Raw genomic sequence first — 25,131 nt, forward strand, 5'->3', positions numbered from 1 at the left:
AGAAAACCCATTTGAAACAAATGGTGACATGTTCCTGTCAAGAGTCACACAGACGTTTGTGCCTTTTACCTTAAAGGAAATATCTGAAGGAAATGTATTTCTATAGATAAAGACGCAAAGCATAGCAATATTCAGAACAGCAAGAGTGCAAAATTAAGTGCCCACAAACGAGAGGATGTTTATGATGTACGGTGGAGTATTTTCATGTTAGCTCAGTCTACCCACTCTGGTCTGGACCATTGCAGTAGACTTGTTCCTTGCCTCCAGCTTTGTCCTCTCCCATCCAGGCTCCACTCTGCCCCCAGATGGGTCTTACAAGTATGGCACTGCCATCGCCTGCCTGGTGGAGTTCCAAGTTCTCAGAGAGAGGCCCCTAAGGCCTCTGCAAGCTTTGGAGGCTCATTTCTTGCACCTGCCCCACCTGCAGGCCTGTGCTCCTCGTGCGTTAGATGCAACATAAACACATTCATTTCCTGAATAAACACCCATAACCCAACGTCCTTGCTTGTGCTGCAGGCAGAGGTGCAGCCTCTACTTGGAATATCCTTCCTTCATTTCCACTTGGTTAAAATCCTTCTCATCCTTCACAACCCAGCTGAGAATGTTGGCTGGGCTTTGCTCACGCATCTTTAGAATTAGCGGAGGTCTTATCTGGGCGGTGCCAGTTTGCCATTAGGACGGAGCTTACTCACTGCCTCTTTGCAAATATTTTCTTCATTTTCTACACTTTCATCCCCAGGTGAAATTAACTATGCTTTCCTTGGGACCGTCAGTGAACCCTGTATGGATGTGTATCACAAGCTTCTGTCATTCCTTATTGCATGTGTTTTTATTTATATCTCTATTAAACTTCTTGAGGTCGTGGGCACATCGCCATAACCAATCCTATCAGCATCTTATTCACCAGCATTTACTTAATGCTTATTATATGCCAAGAATTGTGTTATTCATTCTGCATGTTACCTTCCTATCTCATTTAAAATTTACAACCCTGATAGTAGGTTGTTAATTAGTCTCAGTTTAAAATTTGAGGAAACCAAGGCTCAAAGATGTTGAGTAACTTGCCCAAGGCACAAAGTGAGCAAATGGCATAGCCAAGACTTGAACCCTGGTCTAATTGATTCCAGATTCCACATATACCTAACATACTGCCTCACTCTCTTTTTTTTTTTAACATAGTTGCTGACACATCATAGATGCTCAATTGTTAAAAAAAATAAAATTATGTGGCAAGATGATTAAGTGTTTACAACAGATAGAATAAAAGCAGCATGTAAAAATACGTCTGCACACTGATTACAGCTCAGTCAAAACCGTGTTTGCGTATTTGACAGACTGCTTGCGAAACTGACAATAGCAAAGGTCGATGTATTAGAGAAACCGAAGTCTGCAAATTTTAAAATTGATTTTCCCCTTGCATAGTATTCTTAAATTGTTTACCACGACTTTTGTTCATGAAAGGCTAACTCAGCATTCTTCCGCCTCAGAGCCCCCAAAAATATCAAGGTATCAACAAACTAGAACCCAGAAACCAGAGGTCCTAACCAATTAGCTACTGAATATTCCTGGTGTAAACTGTTTGCACATCAGCGGGCCAGAAAAACAGAGAAGTAAAAAGGAGAAGAAACGCCAGTTACCTTTTGTGCCGAGCTGCAGTACATAAAGAGGACTTGCACAAAACCTTAATTCTGTCTGAAAAATAAATAAAACCAGAACTCGCCAGTACTGTTTCATAGAAATGACTTTCAGAGATGGAGCTTTAAGTAAGCCCTCCTCCTCACGCAAAGAATTTATTAAAAGAGCAGGACTGAAAGGCAAGAGAAAGGATGTAAAAGGGAAATGAGAGGGGAAGAAACAAAAAGTGATTGACAAAGGAAAAAAAAAGAGGCAAATTAAAACTCAAATAAGTCTACCTACTGGCTCTCTTAAAAATCCTTTCTCTGAATTTTTGCATTTCAAAACGTGCTGTTGTTTAATTTCACCCAAGGAACAGGAAAAATGATGGTGCCATTAACAGAAACTGGAAATCAAAAGGAAGAGATGCTTTGGGAAGGAATATAAGCCTGTAATGTACAGAGGGCTCAATAAACATTGGTGTATAAGACCATTAAATGAAAGTGTCTTATTTGTTGAGTTTCAGTTTCCAATAGGACATCTTTCATGGCCTGCCAAAATAGGAACACCTCCTCTCAAGGGGCAAGACTGCATTTCCTTTAATTTCCTATTTCAATAAGCTAGAAATTGCAAGTCAGCAAGAAACAGAGACAGGCTATGCAGTTTCCCTAGTCTTGGATTCCCAGTCAAATGCAGGGCCCAGGTGCCAGGATCTACCTGTACTGTCCTTGCTCTTTGTCTAAAGGTGACTAATGATGAGGGGGGTTCCTCAATTGTCCAAGCAATCCGGCCTCTCAAGTTCTAAACATGTTGGATGCAGATGAGAAGGTGTTTGCTTGCAAAGGAGCTAAGCTAGTCTGAGCAAAACCACGGCTCCACTTTATAGAATCGGTCCGGCTTTTGCATTGTCTCCCTGGGAGCAGAAAGGGTAAATACACTGTGGCACCCAAGTATTGCTTGGGACCCAAAAAAGAATTATTCATATGTTTCAATGAAATTATAGCAAATAAGAAAGTATAATTTCCAGGCAAGGAATAATTTTAAGCAAAAAATTTAGAGTCATTTTGTGATCTTGTTTGTGGTAGAAGTTCCCCTTCCTGGAAGATCTCTCTTCATCCTGGAGAAGGGTCACACAGACAACTGCATTATTGTTTACAAACAATGGGTCCTGTTCATATGCTTTAATCCCACTTGCTTCCGTAAGCAGGAGAAGCCTGTTTGATGGAGATATCCCGGGGTCTCAGCCAAGGAGCAGATTTTCTGGAGTGAACGGAAAGGCTGGATCTTGAGAGGGGAGGTTGGGTGGAAGTAGTGGGGCTACCCTGGCATTGAGGCTCTACTGAGGGCTGACGACATACACCCCTTAGCAAGTGTAAGGAAACAGCATAGTCCTTCCTTACAATCAGAGGCTGACACTTCCCCTATCCCTCAGCAACCACCGTCTCCACTTTTCCCTCCCTCTAAAAGTCAACAGGAAAAATAACATTCTCAAAATAAGAGATTCATTTCTCATCAAAACAGAACCTTCTTTTATGTAGCTACACATAGCTTCCTTACTGAAGCACCGAATTCAAAAGCAGCTATAAGTAAAAAAGAATTTGCTCTTATCATAAATAAAAGATTGTATATGCGAACTTATTTGCAGTAAAATCTTATGATAAAAAATATAATTTATACCCTAGTTTCTCCTGTGTATTTTATGTAATATCCTAGTAAAATATTTCCATTTTACAACACGTACCTATTAAAACCATTCCTTATAAAACTGTCGGCATAAAATAAAATACAAAAACTGGAAGGAAAAAGCAGAGGAAAAGAAAATATATCAAAAAGAGGTGATGAAAGGCAACAGAAAGATGCCTGCGGAAACCCTCCCAGTGAGATATAAATAACGGTAATATGGAGGCAGGGGAAGGTGCTAATAATTAAGTAGGATATTTTAAGGTGAGAAATACTTAAATCCTTCTTAGAATACCATTCATTTCTCTGTGCCAACAAGGAATTCTAGAACAATAAAATTTGGAGACAGGACCTTGCCAGTGAGTCTACAAAATAAGTCAACTAAGAAGAAGGTGTCCTAGAAATGGCAAATATTGTCTGTGAAAATGCAAAGCAACATTTGATTGAAGTTTACTCTGGAGTCAACAAAGGCTCCTCCCACCTACAGGTGGACCAGCAGCCTGTTAGCCAAGGAGCCCTTAAAACCCAGCTAATTAGATCTGTCAGTCTTTGGTAGGTTGTCAGTATTTATTTTAAAATGGTTTCAAATGTACAGAAAACTTGCAAGAATAATAAAAAGGACTCCAGATACCCTTCTTCCAGATCTTCTGCAACTGTTAAAATTTTATCACTTTATACATACGAGAGAGACTTACCATGTATTTAAATTATACACACTTAAATCATATATATTCAAATTATATATAATTAAATGCATACATATATTTGATTATTTGAGAGGAAGTTGCTGACCGATGATCCTCGTTTACCCCTGAAACTTCAGTGTGATTTTTTTGGGGTGCTCTTTCACGTACGTAGGGTAACATAATCAAGATCAGAAAAATAATATTTAATATTATCTCATCGGTAGATCTTATTCAACTTTTGTCCATTGTCCCAAGAACAGCCCTTATATATATATATTTTTAAATGATGTAACTAAAAAAGGAAGAACGATCAAAAGAAAATTCTAGTCCAGGATCCAATCCAAGATCACATATTGCATACGGTTGTCACGCCTGTTTGGTCTCCTTTAATCTGGAACGGTACCTCCATCTGTTTGCTTTTTCTGACCTTCACTTTTTGAGAGAGCAAGCCAGTTATATCATGGAGTAACTTGGTCTTGTCTGATACGTCCTCACGCCTGCATTCGGATGGCACATTTTTGGGCAGGAATGTCGCAGAGGTGGTGCGTCTTCCTCAGGGTATGGTATCAGGAGGCATATGTTCATTTGTCCCATAAATGGTGATAACTTTGATCATTTCGTTAAAGGGGGCATCTGTCATAAAACCGCTATTTTTCCCTTTGTAACTCATAAGTGGAGACGCTTCGAGATTACGTAAGTATCCTGGTCCTCATCAAGCCCTCACGCAGCAGTTTCAGCGCCTGTTGGCGATTCTTGCCTACGTCAGCCATCACTGCGATGGTTCCAGATGAGAAGGGATGCCACGCTCCCGAGAAGGGGTGACCAGGATCTCTGGGGGATCAGATGCTTTATTTTTTGACTTGGAAAAGAAAGCAGTACCTATTTTTACTAGAATCTATAGACAGAAAAGAACTACAAAACTGCCCTAGTTGATGGGACTATGGAGAACACAGCATCCATTTTCCGGGCATCAATAGTCTTCAATGGAAGTGTTAAAGTTTTTATTGTTATCGAAAAGGTCATAGGTTTGGACAAGTTGAGAAATACTGTACGAGATACTTTTCTTAGAAGAGAAATTAACCTCCAATTTAGAAAATGGAATGTATGGTTTTTCCCCTGAGTATTTTTTTATTTTTATTTTAAAGACATTTTGAATTATGTAACCAACCATGTTTTTCCTTTTGATAATACCAGCTAGAAAACTTTGAACTTACACAGTGTGTAGTTCACGGTCTTTTCATTTTGCATTCTGGAGTCTCATTTCTGGACCATTGAATGTTTCCAGCTAGTTTTGCCCTCTTCTTTGGCTTTAATTTCCTACTTAATGCATCTTATTTTATTAGGTATTTTTGTAGCCAAATTGAAACTTTGTGAGCTGAGGTAGGCATACAAAATAATTAATAAAATAGTCTAAACTTTCTTTTCTCATCACATGCTGTCTCCAATCTCCAGAAATTAAATTTCTTATCAGCTGAGGCTATCTTATTTTGTTTCACTTGACATGACATGTCAGAGGAGGGGGTGGTAAAAGAACTCATGAGAAGCTTTAGGTCAGTGTCATTGGTGCCATTCAGTGACTTTATGCTTTACGCCAGGGCCTAAAATAATGAGATGGGTTATTGCCTGTCACGTGGAATGGATCCTTCTTGGTGCAGGGAAAGGAGCACTGAACCAGTCAGCAGAAAGCCCATCCATGGTGTAAGTCTACATCTTCCATAGACAAGATGCTTGACCTTGAATAGATCAATTCCAGTCTCTGAACGTCGGTGTCTGAATCTGAACATTGGCACCACAGCATCCAAAACTGGGAAAAAACTACCCAAACTGCTATCCCACCAAACTGTTGGGAAACCCAAATAGGAAAGTGCCTTAAGAACTGCAAGATCCAAGGATTCCTTATCACCTTATCTGGTAAGAGCATCAGACTGTAAACATGTGAACAAATATACAAATAACTTAATTTCAGATAATGATAAATGCTATGAAAACAGAACAGATGAAGAGATTCAGGAAATGAAGGTGGGGAGGGTGGTCTGAGATCCGATGGCCAAAGGAGGCCTCTGGGAGGAATGGATATTTAATCAGAGACCCAGATAAGGAGAAGCAGAAAGCTATGCAGAGATGACAAGCGCATTTGAAGCAGGGACAAAAACTCAAGGTAGGAAGCCACTGAGTGAGCTCCAGTAACGGCAAGAAGCCAGTCTTGCTAAGGGTGCTTATACAGGGTGGGGGTGGCAGAGGCAAACTGGGGATAGAGGTCCAGCCTTTGCAAACCAATCTCTCTGTGCAAATCCAGAAACCTGGGTGCACCTCCTGGGACGGCCCCTTACCATGGTGATGGAGGTGCTTCACCTCTCGGTGCCACAGCTTTCTTGCACACAAAACAGGAATAGTAGTAGCAGCTCCTTCACAAAATGGTGTGAGAATTGAGTGGGGTGATGCTCAGTACCATGCTTGGTACAAGCTGAGCTCTCAAGAAGTTTGAGCTATCCCTTCCTGGTCCACTCCATCAACGGAACATCCACAACCCTTACAGGATAAACCGCACAATTCAGGGTTCAAGGATATTTTATTTTACTATCCTGTTAGGATAAGCAGTAAGCTTCACAAGGATAGAGAATCTGTCTGCTTCAGCCCCACAGCATGTAGCACAGAGCTACATACAGTAGGTGCTCAATAAGATATCCCACCTGAGTAAATATTTGTGAAAGATGATTCCTGACAGTAGTAGCAAGCCAGCCACGAAATGCAGGCAGTAAATCATGCCTCCTCTGTGCCCAGCTCTATACAAAATTCACAACCAGCACAACTTGTTTTTAAACTCAAGTTATGTGAAATGCTTTCAGATCATCCTAACATATTCGGATGCATGCTCACCTTAAGTAATGTGTTGTCTAGGGACTGAGTCCCTGGCTTTGCCTTAACCACTGATTTCTATCAACAATTAGGAAAAGAGGCATTTGTCTGATTACTCGGCCAATTTCTGAACAAATGGCTCCTCAGCCAACCATTGCAAATACGTCCCACCACCACCAGTGTTTCTAAGTTCAGACTTCTCATTCTGATCATGCTAGGAATGTAATCAACTCTCTCTGTGGAGACAAGTTAATTATCTCCTCAGGCTGTGAACAAACACGCGGGTTTGGTGTCTGACCATGCTGCCTAATGAGAGGGCACCCTAGAGGAGCTGGAGGGCTTGTCGGCTGCCACCCCAGGGCCCTTGATGGCATCTGGGAGCTGTGGTTCGAAGTGACCTGGCCTTTATCCCCCAGGTTCCCCATCACATCTGCTTCTAGCAATGCAGCGCTGGACACAAACAGACCTCGGCTCTCTCCAGTCTCCTCCAGCTAGCCCCGCCGTGCCCCAGTTTGGCTGCGGCCGGGCTCCTGGAGCTCACCCGGCACTGCCTGCAACCCAGCACATCCCCCAGCTCAGGATGTCCCTCTGGAAAGCTGATCCCGCTCAGCTGAGCCTCCCAAGATAGATAAGGGAGGAAATCAGCTTTCCTGTCCTCCAACACCAGGCTGCCAGGGACAGCAGGACTCAAAGACTCAAACATAAATCACCTGCCTATCTCCATGTTTTAAACTTCAGCTTTAATCCAGCTCAGAGTGGGATTAGCTGCCTCAAAGACTGCTAATTGCCAGATGGCCGCTGATAGCCGGCCACGGGAACGTGCGTGCCGGAGCCTGCCATGCGACTCAGAAAGGCAGAACTGGAAAGGGGTCTTAGCGGGCAGGCCAGCCCCTCACCGCCTCCTCATCACAGGGGGACCACGGGCAAGGGGGCTGGCTCTCGGCTACGCAGTGACTTAACAGCTTGTGCTTGGGACATTTCTCAGGGTTCTTTGTGAACTGAGGGGGGAAGAGAGAAGAGCATTGATAGACAGCAGTGCATCGCTAGCTAACTCCTGCCTGCTGCTCCCAGAGAGGAGCAGAAGCAAGAGGAAGGACAGGTAACTTCCCGAATCCCTTCTATATTCCAGATGTAATGTCAGCCGTTTTCACGTGTGACACCTGGGTTCAAAACCCGGGTCTGCCACGGACCCTGCATGTGAACTTGAGCAAATCACTTTCCCCCTGGGGCAGTCCTGGCACCTCGTGCGCAGGTTGAGAAGAGTAGACTGGATGATCTCTAAGACAATGGTTCTCACTCTGTACCATGCACCAGAATCCCCTGGAGGGCTTGTTAAAATACAGATTGCTGGGTCCTCCCCCACCCCTCCCTGAAACCCTTTCTGATTCAGTAGGTGGGGAATGGCGCCTGGGGTTATGCATATCAACAAACAAGATCCTAGCTGCTGCTTTTCTATGGATGCATTGTTCTAAGATGCAGCCACCAACTACAGTTAAAGATGGGTCATAGATGTGTAAATAAGCCGAGGGGTGCTTGTAGGGTGGTGGGGTTTTGCATCTTAGAATAATAAGAGATGAGTGCGGGAAGAAACCTTAGCCTCTAGTTTTGAGCCCTTGCTTAATCTCAGTTCCTTCTCCTGTCAAATCAGAATCACATCACCTGTCTTGTGAAGATGAAGCCAGATGAGTTCATGAAAAAGAAAACACATATACACAAACGCACACACCCATGCACACACACTTTTAAAAAAGTAAAAAAAGAAGGGCTCTAAACCAGTAAATCAATCACAATGGGTCCAAGCCTATAGGTTTTCTTAAACTCTTGAAAACAACTCAAACGGTAACATGTAGCAAGCCAAATCTGAACTGAAGTTCATGTCTTGAGGCTCAAGTCCTTTTCCTGGAGAAGAATAAAGGGCCACCTCACTCCCAAGAAGCCTCCAAACCTGACTGAGAGGAGTTCATTAACACAGTCACACTCAGCTGGAGGCCCGAATGGCATCCCGGAAAGCATCTGAATCTTTGCTATCTGGTACATCCAGACATTTGCTACGTTCCCCGTGAGGACTGTAACCGGCAAGGGTACCACTGGGGTGGAAACAATGCAAGAGTGCTCACTGTCACTTCTGTGGTGTGACCAGAGGTCCACGCCTCTGAAATCCCCACCCAGAGCCCTGCCAACCTCCCAGGACATCCACAGATTGTTTCCAGGAAATTTCTCAAACATTTATCTACCCTAAGAAAAGTGTGGGAAAATACCCGGATGCTCCTAGGAGAATGTTGACATACTACACTCGAGCCAAATATCTAAGATCAAAGCTACCCTGGAAGGACCTCATGGACAGTGTAGAACCACAACAAAAATGAGCAAGAAGGAATCCTGGGGCAAGAAAGCCAGAGAACTTCCATAGGACGCTGCCTTGCAGGGAAGATGTGTGGCAGCTAAAACCCAGGAAAGCTGTCTGACATTGGTGTCATTTTGGCCTCTGGTCCTACAGGCATGTCCACTCTCATTGCAGAGAGAGTAAGTGATGTGGCCGATGTTGGGAAATAAGATGAGAGAAGAAATCTCCTTTCCCAAGTCCCCATGAGGCACCTGACAAGTGTCACCGGGGCTGGAGCTGGGTCCCTCCAAAACGTTACCTAATGCTTGTCTCTCCAGCCCTTTCCTTCCTACCTTGCTAACAGGCACTAAAACCATTTACCCTAAAAAGCAATTCTTCACAACTGCTATAAATGTGGTCACAAAACAGAATGCAAATGTCATAGATAATCTTTCTGATAGAATATACATAACATAAAAAAATTTTAACAATCAATTTAACAATAAGAAATTCACTAAAAGTAATAGTTTATCAGCACAAGGCCAGAGCAGCAATAGAGGGCCAAGAGCAGGGGAAATGGGCTTGTGGAGGGGAGACGTAAAAATAAGCATATCTCTTCATCTTAGACAACAGAGTTAGTAGAGACACTTGGCACTGATAATAAGTGATATATATAAGCCAAAATATTATTTATTGAATGTAACCATTAGTAGAATGTGAAGGGATTTATATTCCACAGAAACTGCTAAAAAGAGAATCAGAAAATAGAAGAAAAACAGAGAAGTCACCACCACCACCCCAAAAAAGGAGGCACAAACAAGAGGAAATAGAAAAACAAGACAGCAGAATTAAGACAAACCGTGCTTTCCTAAAAGACAAACCAGAACAAAACACCCACAGCTTTTGATGGTCATGCCTTCTTGTATCCATCCCAGCTTCTTCCTCTCTTCGCTGCCTTCGCTTCAGCCACCACGGCCATGGTCTCTCATCAGACCCTGTCATTCCCAAAAGTGCCCCACCTTCGAGAGAAACTAAATCAATCACCACACACATCTCTTTACATCTCACCTGCAGAAGGAGAGAGGGCAGATTGGGGAAGGCTTCGGCTTCTTTGGGGTTCTTAATAGGAGAAAATGAGATTTGTTTAAAAAAGGAAAAAGAAAAAGCCAATGGAAAGAGTTACAAAGGAAGAGGATGGACAAACAGGAAAGAAAAGGGAAATCAAGAGTGGCAAGTCCTGAAGACTGGCAGTTCTGAAGTTTCGAGGGAGAGACGGGGTCAGGAAAGGGAGGAGCCACTGGCCTTAGACTTAATCAAGCCTGCGATTTATCAGCCACATACCAAGCTAATGGAATGAGTTTGAAGCAGCACTCAGAGGACAACTGAGACTCAACGCTATTGCTTCCAAAAAGAGTGGACCAGAGAAATTGAGCATCTACCTCAAGAGGTCAGAAAAAGGACACAACAATATGAGGAAAGTTTTATAAGAAAGTAATAGAGATAATATTACAAATTAATACTATTTTAGAAAGACACCTGCAGAAACAAATAAATAATTCCAAGAGTTGACTTTTTGAAGAAACAAATATATATATAGTATATGTGTGCATGTGTGTGTGTGTGTGTGTGTATATATATATATTTGATACAGTTAAGGGGGAAAAGATTAGGAATAAAAATGTGACTTAACCATAAATATGATGTCTACTTTTTTAAAAGGAAATAAGTACTATTTCAACCCTACTAGTATATTTGAAAATCACTAGGAAAAGGGTTTCTAGAAAAATCTATAAATCTATAAAAATCTATAAATCACCACAACTTATTCATTAAACAAACAAGCCAAGCAATTCAATAATCACAGGTAAACCTTAAAGAGTTCCAAAGACTATATACATATATGTGTGTGTATACACACACACATACACACATATATATATATCTGTATGTGTGTGTGTATGTATATACACTATATCCAGGTGAAACTTTCAGGCTCTACCCAGACCCACAATCCCTTACTTACAGTTCTAAAATTCTAAACACAGTTTATTTCCTAAAACATTTGAAAAGATAAAACCCAACGGGAACTCACTTAACAGTAAAATTGGACCTGAATTATATATATATATAAAATTTACTATGCCAGTTATTGTTTTCATGTCATAGTATGAAACAGTAATGCGCTTTCCTATGCCTTGCTTGGAGTGATGCAGAGTGATATAAGGTATGTATCCTTTTATCACCTTTCTAAAAAGCTGAAGGTTCTGAGTTCTGAAACATATCTGGTCCCATGGGTTTCAGAACAGGCCTTGTGGGCTTGTATAAACTGGTATAGAGCATAGAAAAGAGATGAAAAGTTTCTCAACTATTTTAAGAAGTTTGTTAACCCTGATCTAAAATTTGGCAAAAGAGAATTTACTCGAAAAGAAAACTGCAGTCTGATTTCATTTGACTATAGAAGTGAAAGGTTTTATAAATGATACTTTTTCAACTTGGTAATGAAAAATATGGTCATTGTTAGAAATGGGTATGTTCCCCCCAGATTCATATGTTGAAGTCCTAACCCCCCAAAACCTCAGAAGGCAACTGTATTTAGAGATAGGATCTTTAAAAAAGTAATTAAGTTAAAACAAGGTTGAAAGTGTGGGCCCTGATCCAGTATGACTGGTGTCCTTACAAGAAGAGGAATCTGGACACAGAGGTACACAGAAGAAAAAGGCCAGGTGAGGACAATGTAAGGAAGTAGCCATCGACAAGCCGAGGAGAGAGGCTTCAGAAGAAACCAACCCCGCCAGCACCTTGATCTGGGGCTTCCGAGTCTCCAGAACTGGGAGAAAATGCATTTCTGTTGTTGAATCCACCCAGGGTGTGGTACTTGTGGCAGCCCTAGCAAACCAGCACAGTCACATTTTTAATATATAAGTTTAAATAATGGCTAGTGCCCATCCCACCATCATAAACATATCCCTTTTCCTTCTCTCTGGGTACCACTTTCATGAAAATTCCAAGAACCTCAGGGACACTTACTCTGTGCAAAAAGTCCTGGTTACGAGCTTTATAGAAAAGAAGCTAGAAAATCTGACCAGTCCACCCAAGGACCAAGTGTGCTGCTCCTGTTATTCTTGGACCACACAGACACGGTACTTGTTGAAAGCACATGACCCAGAAACAGGGATCATCCTTGTCCATGGATCAAAGCTTATCAGTGGTCCAGACACCAGCACCAGATGGTCCATGCTCCTGGGCCACTGTCACAAGCGTGGGGGTTCTTGAGGCACACAACACCCAGGCTAGTCCTGCGGAAGTTCTCAGGATGCAGAGAAGGGAGGGGACGTGGTTCTCCCCCAGTATCATGCTTGCATACGGTGGTTCAGCGTCGTTCAGTGTCTGAGCTCCCAGTGCTGCCATTTCCTTACATAGCACCTTCCTTACACACAGGGTCATTTCCCCAAAGGCATTGCACTGTGCCCAGGTGCCTGAGTCTAGGAGGCTCCAGACTCAGCCACACACTCTGTCTGACCTGACATCCTGCCCCACATGCTCAGCTTCTTGGCTCTTAGGAGAAAAAGCAGCCCTTCTCACACTCAGTCCAAAGCCTGCCTCTGCCTGTCTGGCATTATTCATCATACTATTTTCAGGCGGGAAGTCTCACCTTGTGAGATGAAGTATAACCTGGTGAAATGAAACAAAAGCAAATCAACTCCAGCCAAGTAAAAAGAGGTGTGCTCCATAACTGAGTAAAGATTACCTCAGGAAGGCAAAGATAGTGACATGTTAGGAGAAATCTTAAAACATCGTATCACGAAGTCAAAGGAGAAAAAATTGAGACATCTTCTTAAAAGATGGGGAGGTGACTTCAATAGCATTTCAAATTTATAACACTAACCACCACAACAAAAATATATCAATAAACTAGGAATGGAAGAGTACATCTTGATATAAGAAAAAAAAATTAAAACTGTCCCAAGCCAAACGCCAATAATGGCTAGTGGAAAATAAATGGTGTTCCCACTTACAGAAAATTATAAGACAAGGCTCCTTGCAATCATGGTCATTGTTTATATGTTAGAAATTCTAGACCTGTGCAGCCCCAAATGACAGCCCCTATCCACATGTGGCTGCTGAGCACCTGAAATGAGTCTCATCTGATCTGAGATGTGCTGTGAGCATAAAATACACACTAGATTTTTAACACTCAATACTTTTTCAAAAGAAAGTAAAATTTGCAAATGATAATCATTATACATGAAAATAGATAAAAAATAAATTTCTTCTGTATAGCACAGGCAACTATATTCAATATCTTGTAATAACCTTTAATGAAAAAGAATATGAAAATGACTGTATGTATGTGTAGGTATGACTGAAACATTATGCTGTACCCCAGAAATTGACATATTGTAACTGACTATACTTCAATTTAAAAAAAGAGAGAGTAAAATTTCTAATTCTTCATTTTTATATCAATTTAAGTTGAAATTATATTTTAGGTATATTGGGTTAAATAAAAAATATATTATTGAATTACTTTCATGTCTCTTTTAACTTTCTTTTACCATAGCTACTAGAATATTTTAAATTACATATATGAATGGCATTATTTTTCTATTGGACAGTGTTCTTCTAGACAGTAGAATAAGGCAAAAGGAAAGAAAAAAAATCTTCAGCCACAAGAAATAAGAAAGTGCAATTATTACTGGTTGAGGATTAGATGACTGTTTAGATGAGAAACTATTCGATATTTTTAAAAATAATTATTTAGAAATTAATGACTGTTTTCTATGCCAGCATTAGACAGTTAGAGAACACAATGGAAAAATAAATTTCAAATGTCCACAAAATACATAATGTACTCAAGAATAAATTGTACATAAAATATAAGACTTTTTATAAGTAAACAGTTTAAAATGGCTTTTGTTTCACCTTCGACCACAGTTTAGGGAAGAACCAGAGATGTTCTCTGAGAACACTGGTCTTTGCGGATGTCTCTTTCACCGCCGACTGAGCAAGCCGCTGTACTCACCAGACTGACGGTCTGCAGTGGCTGCAGAGGACCAAATACCCACGTCCATCAAGTATGGTAGGACGCACAGCGCACAAGCTGAGCAAAGACCTTGCTTCTGGCTCCATCTCATGTTTCCTCTCCTGACATTTCTTTGCATCGTCATCCAAGCACCGCACTGTAAAGCATGACACATACATCAGTTAGAATTACACACTGACTCCGTGGCTTGTTTCTTCTCTTACACCTTTAGCCTTCTTATGTCAGGCTGGCCCTTCTCCTTCTCTCAGATGACATTTCTCAGTCATTTAGTACTGCTTTTTCAAGGACAAGCACGGTCTCTGTTTCTGCCCCTCTACCTTTTCATCTGAACAGACACTTCCTTTAGATTAGAGGTGTTGGAAAATGCAGCTCTTAGGACTCTTAATTTTGACAAACATGGCAAAGACTTAACCTGTGAGCTGTCAAGGGTAGTTGCATCTACACCCAGGCTTAGTAAGGATGTAAACAAACCTTTTGGTAACTTTGTTAGGATGTTAATTTTGATGTCATTTAATGCAGGAGGAAATTTGTATACAGTTTCTCTGAATCTTTAATAAGTTAAGTTTAATAGACTGGGAAGGCGAGGCAGGGAGTCACGTATCCTTGGCAGAAGTCCACCTCTTCCCTCCACTGTCTGGAGCAAATCTGAGAGAAATCCTGAGAGCCTCCAAGACCCAAGACCTCTGTGATTTTTCTCGTCTATTTTCCAGGCCTGGAGCTTGGGACTTCCTTACCTCCCAAATGAAAGACTCCCTTAGGCCCTGGAGACAAGGACAACAGCCCCCAGAAGCCCAGGGGACATTTAAAAAGGCCCAGGAATTACAGAGCCTTGCAGTGTCTCTCCACTCCAGACGTGGACTCAGGAATCTGATCTGAGGGCCATCCTAGGGAACTACTAGCTGCGGAAAGCGGGGAGGACATGAGGATCTAGGCTCACAGGGGAGGTGTGCATTTCTTAAGGCAAAAAAAAAAAAAGCATGGAGAAGTGGCAAATGTGGAGGACAAGGAGCTGCACTTGGGACATTTTTATTCTAAGGTGGAACTACCAAATGAAGACATATTAGCAGGCATTAAGATCTGGAATTCAGGAAAGATATTGGCCTGTAGACCCAGATGTTAACAATAATGAACGTAAGTCCAGTGGTGTTTGTTACTTCTCTCCAATAAATCACCCAGCTTTTCATTTTCAAGAGCATACAGAGGACATGTTTCAGATGACATACAGGAGATTTTAGAGTAACAGCGCTGAACCTCTCTGACAATCCAGGCGGCCAAGAACTCCTGACTGTTGTGTGTCTGTTTTCAACAGCTGCATAACAAATTATCACAAACTCAGCGACTTTAAACAATACACGTTTATTATCTTACAGTTTCTGTGGGCCAGGAGTCTGGATGTGACTTAGCTGGGTCCTCTGCTCAGGGACTCAGAAGGCTACAAATGAGGCTTTAGCCAGGCTGTTTTCTCATCTGGAAGCTTGACTGGGGAAGAACCTGATTCTGAGATCACTCAGGAAATTGGAAGAATTTATTTCCTTGTGGCCATAGGACCAAGGGCCCCAGCTTTTTGCTGGCTAATGGTTGGAGGCTGCCTTCAGCTCCTAGAGGTCACCTGCTATTCAGAGAGGCCAACATGGACTTTCCCAACGTGGCCACTTACTTCATCAAAACAGTGAACAAATTTGAACAAAGTCTCATATAATGCAATGTCATCACAGAAGTGGCACCACCCCTTTTGCCATATTCAGTTGGTTAAAAGCAAGTCAGGTTTCACCCACAGTCAAGAGGAAGGTACCATACAGGACATGAGCAGGAGTTAGGGACCGTGAAGGGCCTGTCTGTCTCAGAGTCTGTCCGCCACATGCTGTGTGGATGGGAGAGACATGGAAACAGAGTTGAAAAGCCATCTGCAAGAAGCAAGCATGTAGCAGTGTGGGGCACAAGAACATTCACCACACATTCTGCCATGGTAAGCAGGATAAAAGGCGCAAAAGACAGCAAATTTTGGCAGCACGATGAGGAAAGTAAGTCTGCCAACTGCACACATTAACCACTTACTAAATAAGTTCATTGGCATAACTCTGTTATGAGGGTCTCTCTCCTATACTTTAGAAGTGTTGGGGGTAAGACAGGGCGGAGGAGGGGAGAGCAATAAATCTAGCCTAATGATGACCCTCAAATTGTGCCACCTGGGCTACTCGCAGAAGACTTGATTGGCATCGGGGTCTGAATGTTGAGTGTGCACAGTGATTGGTCAAAGAATATTTTGGTTGATGTATTTCCCCACTTTCCCACTAGGAAGAATGGAGTCGATGAGACTCTAGAAAGAGGAAAGAATTGAAAACTTCCATAATTCGATAATCAAAACCCACGTGAAATATCAGATACATGCCAGGGGCGAAAAATGGGATCACAGATAACCAATTCATCAACAGCCTCCACAGAAAGATGTCTAAGGGCTGCACACACGAAGTGCTGGCCTGGGTCGTTCCTCCTGCACCCTCCCATCCCAGTGCCTCCCCTGGAAGAGCTGGCAGAGATTCTCCAAAGCTGTCAACACGAGGAGGGTACGCAGTTTCATCTCGGTTTTTCACCAGAAGAACACCCGTGACACTGCCATCTGCTCAGCAATACGGCGTCCCAGGCACCAGGGGCCCTGTTCAGGATGGGAAACTGGGTACAGGGCCATTTCCTCTTGACGCCTCAGAACTCATCTCCCCTCTACAACAGTAAGGACAGACAAGCCGGTCTATCAGGGGCCCAGCGAGCATGGCTGCAAATACTTGTTCTCAGTCATTCTGAGACTCCAAGTGCATTAGGGAGTAACTGAACCCAGTCTGCTTGAGCAACTGCTTCTGCAAAACCCAATTCCATGAGGTTGTTAATGGTGAGAAGAGACTTTCGCGTCATCAGAAACCAGCAGAGGACATGCCGATTTCTGCTCGTCGGAGGAAACAAGCATGTTGGGAAATACGGTTCTCCCAAAAGGGCAGATGGGCAGATTCCCCACCCTCCCCTCCCTTCCCTACCCCGTCAGAGACAAAGGGGACAGAGAAAACACTTGAGCCAGCCAGGTTAGGAGAGGTGACACATGGAGGAGAGATGGATAAGATACCATCTCCAGCTTTGAAGGTGTGCCCTTTGGATGCTCCCCGTCCCTTTGTTTGTTTGTTTGTCTTCTGAATGCAGGGATGTTTGGGGAAGCCTGATGCCATTTTGCCAAAAGGAAACTAGGAGATTTCTGAAAAGACAGCCCAAGGTCTAAATGCTAGCTTCTCCACTGATCCTCTGCCCACCTTTCAACAGAACAGTTTAATCCCTTTAAATCTGTTTCCTCATCTTCTTAGAAGGGAACATTTAAAAGGTGCTTAATCTCACTGAGTTATTGCAATGGGAGCAGGTTGAGACTCGTCGCAGCATAGAAGCATCCTACACTGTGGAACTGCAGAGCCAAAGCCAGCCTTCGGTCCATCACACCCATTTTAACACTCTGCATGCCTGGAAACTAAAACCCGTGGTGGGAAAGGGACTTGGCTAAGTTCTCCCTGCCAGAAAGATTCCATATTGGGTACTGCCTCCTGCCCATATCTGCTAGACATACAGGGGAGAGTTGAAAAATAAAACTTCTCCGCCTTGCCAGGGGCTGAGAGTCTCACTGTGGCGACTGAAGAGGGTGGGGCTTAGGGCAGGGGCAGGACTGGCCAGTGGCGAGCATCACAGAAACTCTGACAGGTGACACCCCTACCCCAGCCAATGACAGCTCCACTCTGACCTGCAGTGACCCTGGGTCTGCATGACTCCAGCTGCCCCCTGCTGCCGGGCATCTGAGTGGCCCATCATCCCAGCCTCTCAGACCCCAGCCACCCCTTCTGAAGGAAAAAGATGGCGGCAGAGCTGATGGAGCAGCGGTTTCAGCATCTCCCCTGCAAATGGGCAGGTCTGCATCTCTGCACCGGGGCAGCCCCCTCTCCCTGCTCCAGGAAGCTCCGTGGACATATTTGTTTACTCCATTTGCCGCGATGTAGTTTGCATAATATTGAATCTGGAAAGGACACTGCATCCACTGACAGGAGTTTTCCCAGCTGGAAGAAAAGAAAGAAAGGAAAGAAAGAAACCAGCTTTACATTTCTTACATTTTGGAGTAAAAATAAAGACACTCACACGATGTGTCAGGCTCTCCGATGGATGGTTCTCGGGTTGGGGAAGGCCATGTCTGTGGTCAGGCCATGCTCCCAGATCCAAAGTATTGTTGGCCGGCTCTTTTGTAAACATTGTTGGCAGCTCCAGGGATCGCTCTTTTGGTAAAAAGGATGTGCTGGAACGAAACGTGGGCCTCCAGCCAAGACACATTTCTTCCTATAAAACAGAAAAAAATGCATGTGTCACTATGCAAGAAGCCAAGCCTCTTCAAGAGTGGAGGCGTCCTCCTTCTCAGCATCCCAGGAGGATGAGGGGAACAAGGCTGAGCCGGGCTTTGACCTGAGATGCCTGGTAGGGAGCAAAGAGCTGAGGGTGAACACCAGCCCCCATGGCCCCGGCCAGGCTTTCCATCAGGTGCCGTCTGCCAGCTTGCTTATAGCCTCAGGTTGGTCGAAATGCCTAGCTCAGATGCAAGGTATAATGAGCCCCTTCCAAATTCGTAAAAGCAAAGATGCAAAGCACACAGTCAGGGGAAGGGGAAGGAAGCCCAGGAGGGGTGTTCACAGACCTTGGGCAGCCACTGCTCCTGGATACTTTCTTCTCACTCACACCCCTCCCATCACAGACCCCTCTAGCCTTCGTGGGAGGCGCCAGGGAGCTGCACAGAAACACTGCTCTTCCAAACATCATTCCACACCTGTCACGATCCCCCAGGCCCTCCTACTCAGAGTGGGGTCCTCAGGGCACATCAGCCTCACAGGAGGTTGGTTAGAGATGCAGAATCATGATGCCCAGATGTTTCACAGGCACAATGGAAGTTTGAGAGGCACTGCCTGGGGGCTTCCTGGAGCATCCCCAAAATTGGACATACATGCCTCCTTCAAGGTCCTGTCAGCCGAGAAGGATGGACAGTTGATAAATTATGAGGTGATAAATTCTCCTCCCTCTCACAGCACCCCCAGGTCACAGCCTGGGTTTGGGTAAAAGGCACTTTGAACTCTAGATCCCACTGCCCCCAGGACTCCAGCTATCCCAGCAGTGGGGGTGGGGGGGCATCTGCTCACACTCTCCCCCCAACTTCCTGGGAGAGGGAAAAACGTAGAGCTTAATTTCAGGATGATTTAAGACATCAAATGAGAGTAAATAATCAGATCTGGGGTTCTTCATTGTGATTTTTTCATCCTTTAGCCAGAGTTTGGCTTGACCTGCTGTAGGGACAAAGGAGTCAAGTCCCATACAGCCTGAGCGAAGTCTGAAATGGAGGGTAGTTGTGTCCCATGGGTGGACATCAGCTGCACATGTCACACTGCAGGAGCACTGGCCCAGCATGGAGCCCGATTCTGTCTCATCACTTGGCTCTTCCAATGCTGTTGCTCTTGTCTGGTCACTGAATCTGGAGAATTTGTGAGCTCATTCCTGGGCAATTCACCAAGCTCTGCAGATGACTCAACACCAAACTCCCATCGGGAGCAAAGTCGTCCTGCTCACCAGCAAGGCTTGCAAACCCGGATCCTCCCTGAACATCTAACACGATGGCAACACAGCCACCCAGTTCCCCATGATAACTAAATACAATCACATACCCATAGAGCTTCTTCGGGAGAAGCTGCGGCTACGTCTCTCTCCTGGTTTTGGCCCCCAGGACCTGCTGCATAAATACTGCGAGATTCTCACCTTGTATGATGGGTTTAGCACCTGGAAATGTTTGTTCTGCCACGGTAGCCGGTGCTCAGTGCTCACACCTTGTAGGAACGACGGGAACAGAACTGTATTTACTTTTAACCTGCTATGGCTGTGTGCTGTAGAGCGTTTCTGTTTGGCATCACACACGTAGATTACACACTGCGGTTCTGTCCCATGACATCCAGTTGAAATGAAAGCCAGGCAGAGAAGGGGACTTGGCCAACTTCACTGTCCAAGTTTTGTTTTGTTTTTAAGGGCTGCAGCAGTCAGAGGGCTGCAGCTATTTAAAAATGTTTTTCAGATTAAAATTACTATAGCAGATTACATTGTAAGAAACTGTGTGGCTTTGATTACCATGTTTTTTGGTGTGTTAAGGCAACCCAGGATGACTTTCTGAGGAGAATCCTGGCCTTACCCACAGGTGCCTCCTGGCTTCTCTCCAAAAGAAGATACAAGAGCTTTCTGTTCAGGCAGGAGCTCTTGTACGGTGACACAATTTTGACAAGAGTGTGTTAATCTTACTCCCACCTTGGGCGACTATTAAAACATAAGGTTTTACACCTACCCACTTCCCCGCAACAGAGAATATTTGCACTCTCAGTAGTTGTCAGGGAATGTAACCTTGAACTCAGTGTCACTCAAACCTTTCAGTTCCTCTTGGTTGAGAGGAATTGTGTTTAGAGAGTATTTCCCAAAGGGCCCTGTATTGGTTAAAGTAATACTAGCTACTCTAACAGGCAAATCCGGAATTCTCAACAGCTTGACAAATTAGAATTGGGTTCCTCATTCATCTCACAGCCCAGTGAAGGTTTTCCGGCTGGGGGTCCTTCCACCAGACCTTCTGTAGCCCAGACTTCTTCCTTCCTGTGGCCCCACTTCCTCTGGGTCCTCATAGCCATGTCCTTTCAGCCAGCAGATGGGGAAAGGGGTAATGGAGAGAATGTATTTACTTCCCAACCACTTCAACTCGGGAGTGACACACATCACTTCTGCTCAAGCTCAGTGTCAAGGCCACACCCAGCTGCAAAGGCATCTGGGAAAAAGTGCTCATGTGCCCAGGATGGAAGGAAGCTGGCACTGGTAAACTCAAAGTAGTCCCTGCTATGGAAATGCATTGTTCTAAATCCCTTAAATTGACCCAGATTAAGCCAGTTCACCCAAGAGCTGAGTATCTGGAGAGCATCAGGCAGGCTCTGCAGAATAGCCTCTACAGCACAGCAAGGAGGGGTGCCCTCCGTCCAGAGACAAGAGAGAAACACTCGGTGGGTGGGAAGACGGAAGAGGATTTCATACCGATGTATGCAAGGTGCTGCTGAGGTCGGCTGCTGGGGCCTGATGGAGTTTCTTTTCAAGGCAGAATCCAAGAGGAACGTCACTCTGAGGATGTGACACAGTTTTGGTGTCACTGGTATGTTTCCCACTTGGCTTTGTCCAGTGTCCTCGCATCTCTGCACTACAGTGTGATTTTGTGCCAGCTCCGCTCCTGTGTGTTTTTATGTGCTGGGCTAGGACTCATGTCACTCACCACACTTTCCTTTGCCTTGGCTGTTAGAAAGCTTGAACTCAGATCGCTGCAGCCCCTCTCGAGCAAATATGTGAGACATTAAGGGATGTATATTTTGAACCAACATCATACTTGGTTCCATTTATCTTTTCTAATCTTCCTTCTCCTGTGCCTCATTTTTGGGGAGTTTTTTTGTTTTTTTTTTTTTTTTTTGGAGTTTTTAATGTCATCTTGCCATAATCCAACTATATTTGTAAACTGCATCCAGTCCATTTGAGGAATTCAAGTAAATAAGTAAATAATGGGATTATCAGCAAAATACAAGAGCAGCAATGATGCAGGAGCTACTAGAGACAGTTGGGGGCAGACACTTGCTTTTTCCCTTTTCCTCTTGCAGAGATCTTGGTGTTCTGGGTGGGGCTGCTTCACTCACGGTGTCTCTTAGTGAGCACATCTCTTCGCTGGGCTCTGTGCAGCTCTCAGTTGTGGCAGCCTTCAAGAAGGCTCCCTCCCAGTTCTTAGAGCACTCACACGCTCACAGAGGTGCCTTCTCTGGTTTCTGAAGGGGATGGTAATCTCAGGTCGCTCTCTTTTGTAAAGAATGACAGGGGTCATGGATGCCCTCCCACGGGGCTTCTTCTTGTGTCCTTGCATCCAGTGCACCTTCATACCAGTGATCACCCTAATAGACCAGCCCCCAACACTCTTCTGACTTCCATGGGCAAGTTAGTCAAGGGGCAGCACAGCTCACTGTGAAAAGCAAGTCTCAGAGAAGCACTACCCACAAAACAAACAAACAAAACCAAATGAAAACAGATTCATAGATACAGAGAACAAACTGGTGGTTGCCAGAAGGGAGAGGGGTTGATGGGGTGGGAGAAATAGGTGAAGGGTCTTAAGAGGTGCAAACCTCCAGTTATATAGTAAGTCACAGGGATGTAATACACTTAAGGAATATTGTCACTAGCATTGCAATAACTTTGTATGAGGACGGTTGGTTACGAGACTTACTGTGGAACCCATTACCTAGTGTCTGCAAACATCAAATCATGGTCTAGTACACCTGAAACTAACATGATATTGCGTGTCAACTACATTGTAATACAGAGAGAGAGAGGAGCACTGCCCAGCATGGTAGCCACTTGCTCTATGTGGCCACAAAACACTTGAGGCGAGGCGAGTCTGAGCTGAGATGTGCTGTAAGCATAAAGTGCATGCTGAATTCTGAAGACTTGGCATAAAAGAAAGAAGACAAATATCACATTAATAACTTATAATACTGAACAGGGGTTGTCATCTAATCTGTCACCTCTGAGTCTCCAGATAGGCACTTGCCTGTAACGGCTTGGCCTGGTGCTCTGGAAGAGCCTGGGATTCATGTTAAAAGGGAGAAACTGGGGATTCTAGACCTCAGCCTACAAGTTTTAGTCCTTTGTCTGATGCACTCAGCTCTGAGACTCAGCCCAGAGAACAAAGACTTCAAGGTATCATCCACCTATCATGTGGGCTTTGTTTTCAAGGACAAAAAAAATTTATTAACTTAAGGGGAAAAGTCATTTTGGGATTTTTCTTTAGTAAAATTAAATATTACCTGGAGCAACTTATCTTTCTCAAGGACAGAAGTTCAATTGCCCACCCTGGGCCCTATGAACAGCAACGAAGATAAAAATATTTTCTTGTTCAGAGATTATTTCAGTTATCACGGGCACTAAATAGATGGCAAATGAGCAACTGGTTTACCAATGTTTGTTCATGAAGCCTGAATCTGTTGCTTAAGAGAATCTGGGAGAAGCTGTTGAGGAAATAAAGGACCAGTGGGTGGAAATGTTTTAAGTACACATGGTAACGCTGATGCCTGGCTCATGGAGAACATATGGAAGAGCAGGACCTCAAACCACGTGAGCAGGTGCATCTGAGAATCCATACGCTTGCATCACCGATCTACGTCCCTTATGCTGGTGAGCTGGGGAAGAGCCCGCATTTGCCCTGCAGCCAGAAGATCTTGAACTGCCAAGAGGCCCCAAGGCCTACTCCTTGCATCCTGCCTGGCTCCACATCCCTCCATCAAACTTTTGCCAATTTAACCCTTAAGCATCTAGCCTCCCGCTCTGGGAAGCACAGCGCAGCACAAGCACATGTCCTCACCCTGAGCCCACAGCTCAGGCCAACAACCTAGTGCTGCTTATCGTGCACATATAATACGGATGCTTCTCTTGTCATTTCTGTCCTTTTGATCCTCTTGATCCCCCAATTTCTCAATAACAACCCTCAATGACTCCTGACTCCAGGAAATCAATCCTCCAGTCCCCAGAGGGGGCAAAGACCCCGCCACAAGCAAAGGAATTTATAGAAGGATTCAGTAGAAGCCGCAAATGATTCACTTACGGTCATAAGAAAACCATTCATTCATCAGCAGTGACTCATCCAAAGGAATTCAGAGAGTCAATGAACTTGCGTGGAGAAAATGTCTACCCTTATTTTCACTAACCTCTAACTGAACTACAACATTTCCTTCAACTGCAAATGTGGGCAATAAACTGAAGTAGTTTAAGCAATGCCTATGATTTCTCAAAAGCAGAAATCAGATATTGTAGTATATTATGATTGTTGCAGATTTCTCAACATATTAGTTATTTCAGACATTTGTCAGTTATTCAACCCATAAGGAGATCATGCTCTTCAATGAGTTAATAAAGAAGCACATATATGACTGTCCCACACATCTGTTTTATTTATATGTTGATAACTATATGTCAATACAATTCATTTCCTTTGTAATCCCATAAATTTTATTTTGTGCCTTTAAACACGCTAAGAATGATTCCCACCCTAGTCCGGGCTGCTGTAACAAGATACCACGGACTGAATGGCTTAAACAGCAAAGGTTCATTTCTCACGGTTCTGGAGGCTGAGAAGTGCAAGATCAAGACAGTGTCTGGTGAGGAAGCTCCTGCAGATAGCCACCTTCTTGTTGTACCTCACCTCGCAGAGACAGCGCCTCTCTCTCCTAGCTCTTCTCATTAGGGCACTAATCCCATTCATGAGGGCTCCACCCTAATAATCTCCCAAAGGCCCACCTGCAAATACCATAACATGGGGGATTCAACATATGAGCTTGGAGGACACAAACATTCAGTCCAGAGCACGTTCATAGATGCCAAAAGAGTCTATGGGGAAGAGGGAAAAGCTGGTTTGCCCCGCCCCCACCACCATGACCCCTGGGAAGCATGCCCCCGCCACAAAGACCCCTGTCAGCCACAGTGTCGTCAATTATAGCTCTCGAGGCACCTTACAGATCTGAATTCTCCTAGTTCCTCAAGAGGTGATAAATACCCACATTCACAGCCAAAGCCAGAAGCTTAAAAATTTAGACGCAGCTTAGGGGCAGGAAGGGGATGGTGGGCAGGACTGAGAGGCCAGGAGAGCTGGGCTCTGGGGCTCCTCAGGGTCCATGTCTCTGGAAGCAGAGCAGAGTGGCCTCCACCCCAACTCTGAAGGCCCAGCTAGGCCATGCACAGAGGTAGAAGTCAGGGTGGGGGGTGGGGTGCTGCCGCAAGACCACCTCCTCGGAGTCTAAGTCCAGCCCAAAATATGTCTCTAGCCG

General features: G+C 44.1%; 1 protein-coding gene across 5 annotated transcripts in view; it reads right to left on the reverse strand.

The window, feature by feature from the left end:
* LOC106730690 overlaps positions 1-25,131 on the reverse strand; it is a 494,581-nt gene that overhangs the window by 162,374 nt on the left and 307,076 nt on the right. For all 5 annotated transcript variants that reach the window (XR_004326175.1, XR_004326174.1, XR_004326173.1 and 2 more), the window contains 2 exons: positions 18,362-18,556; positions 14,183-14,339 (listed from right to left, as the gene is read on the reverse strand). Coding sequence is in view for 1 of the 5 variants with exons in the window: in XM_032497116.1 (XP_032353007.1) it covers positions 14,183-14,339; positions 18,362-18,556 (352 nt within the window). In the remaining 4 variants the exon portion in view is untranslated. The remainder of the gene's footprint in view (positions 1-14,182; positions 14,340-18,361; positions 18,557-25,131) is intronic.

This window comes from Camelus ferus, chromosome 15, assembly GCF_009834535.1.
Source record: "Camelus ferus isolate YT-003-E chromosome 15, BCGSAC_Cfer_1.0, whole genome shotgun sequence".
In the NCBI taxonomy this organism is placed as follows: domain Eukaryota; kingdom Metazoa; phylum Chordata; class Mammalia; order Artiodactyla; family Camelidae; genus Camelus; species Camelus ferus.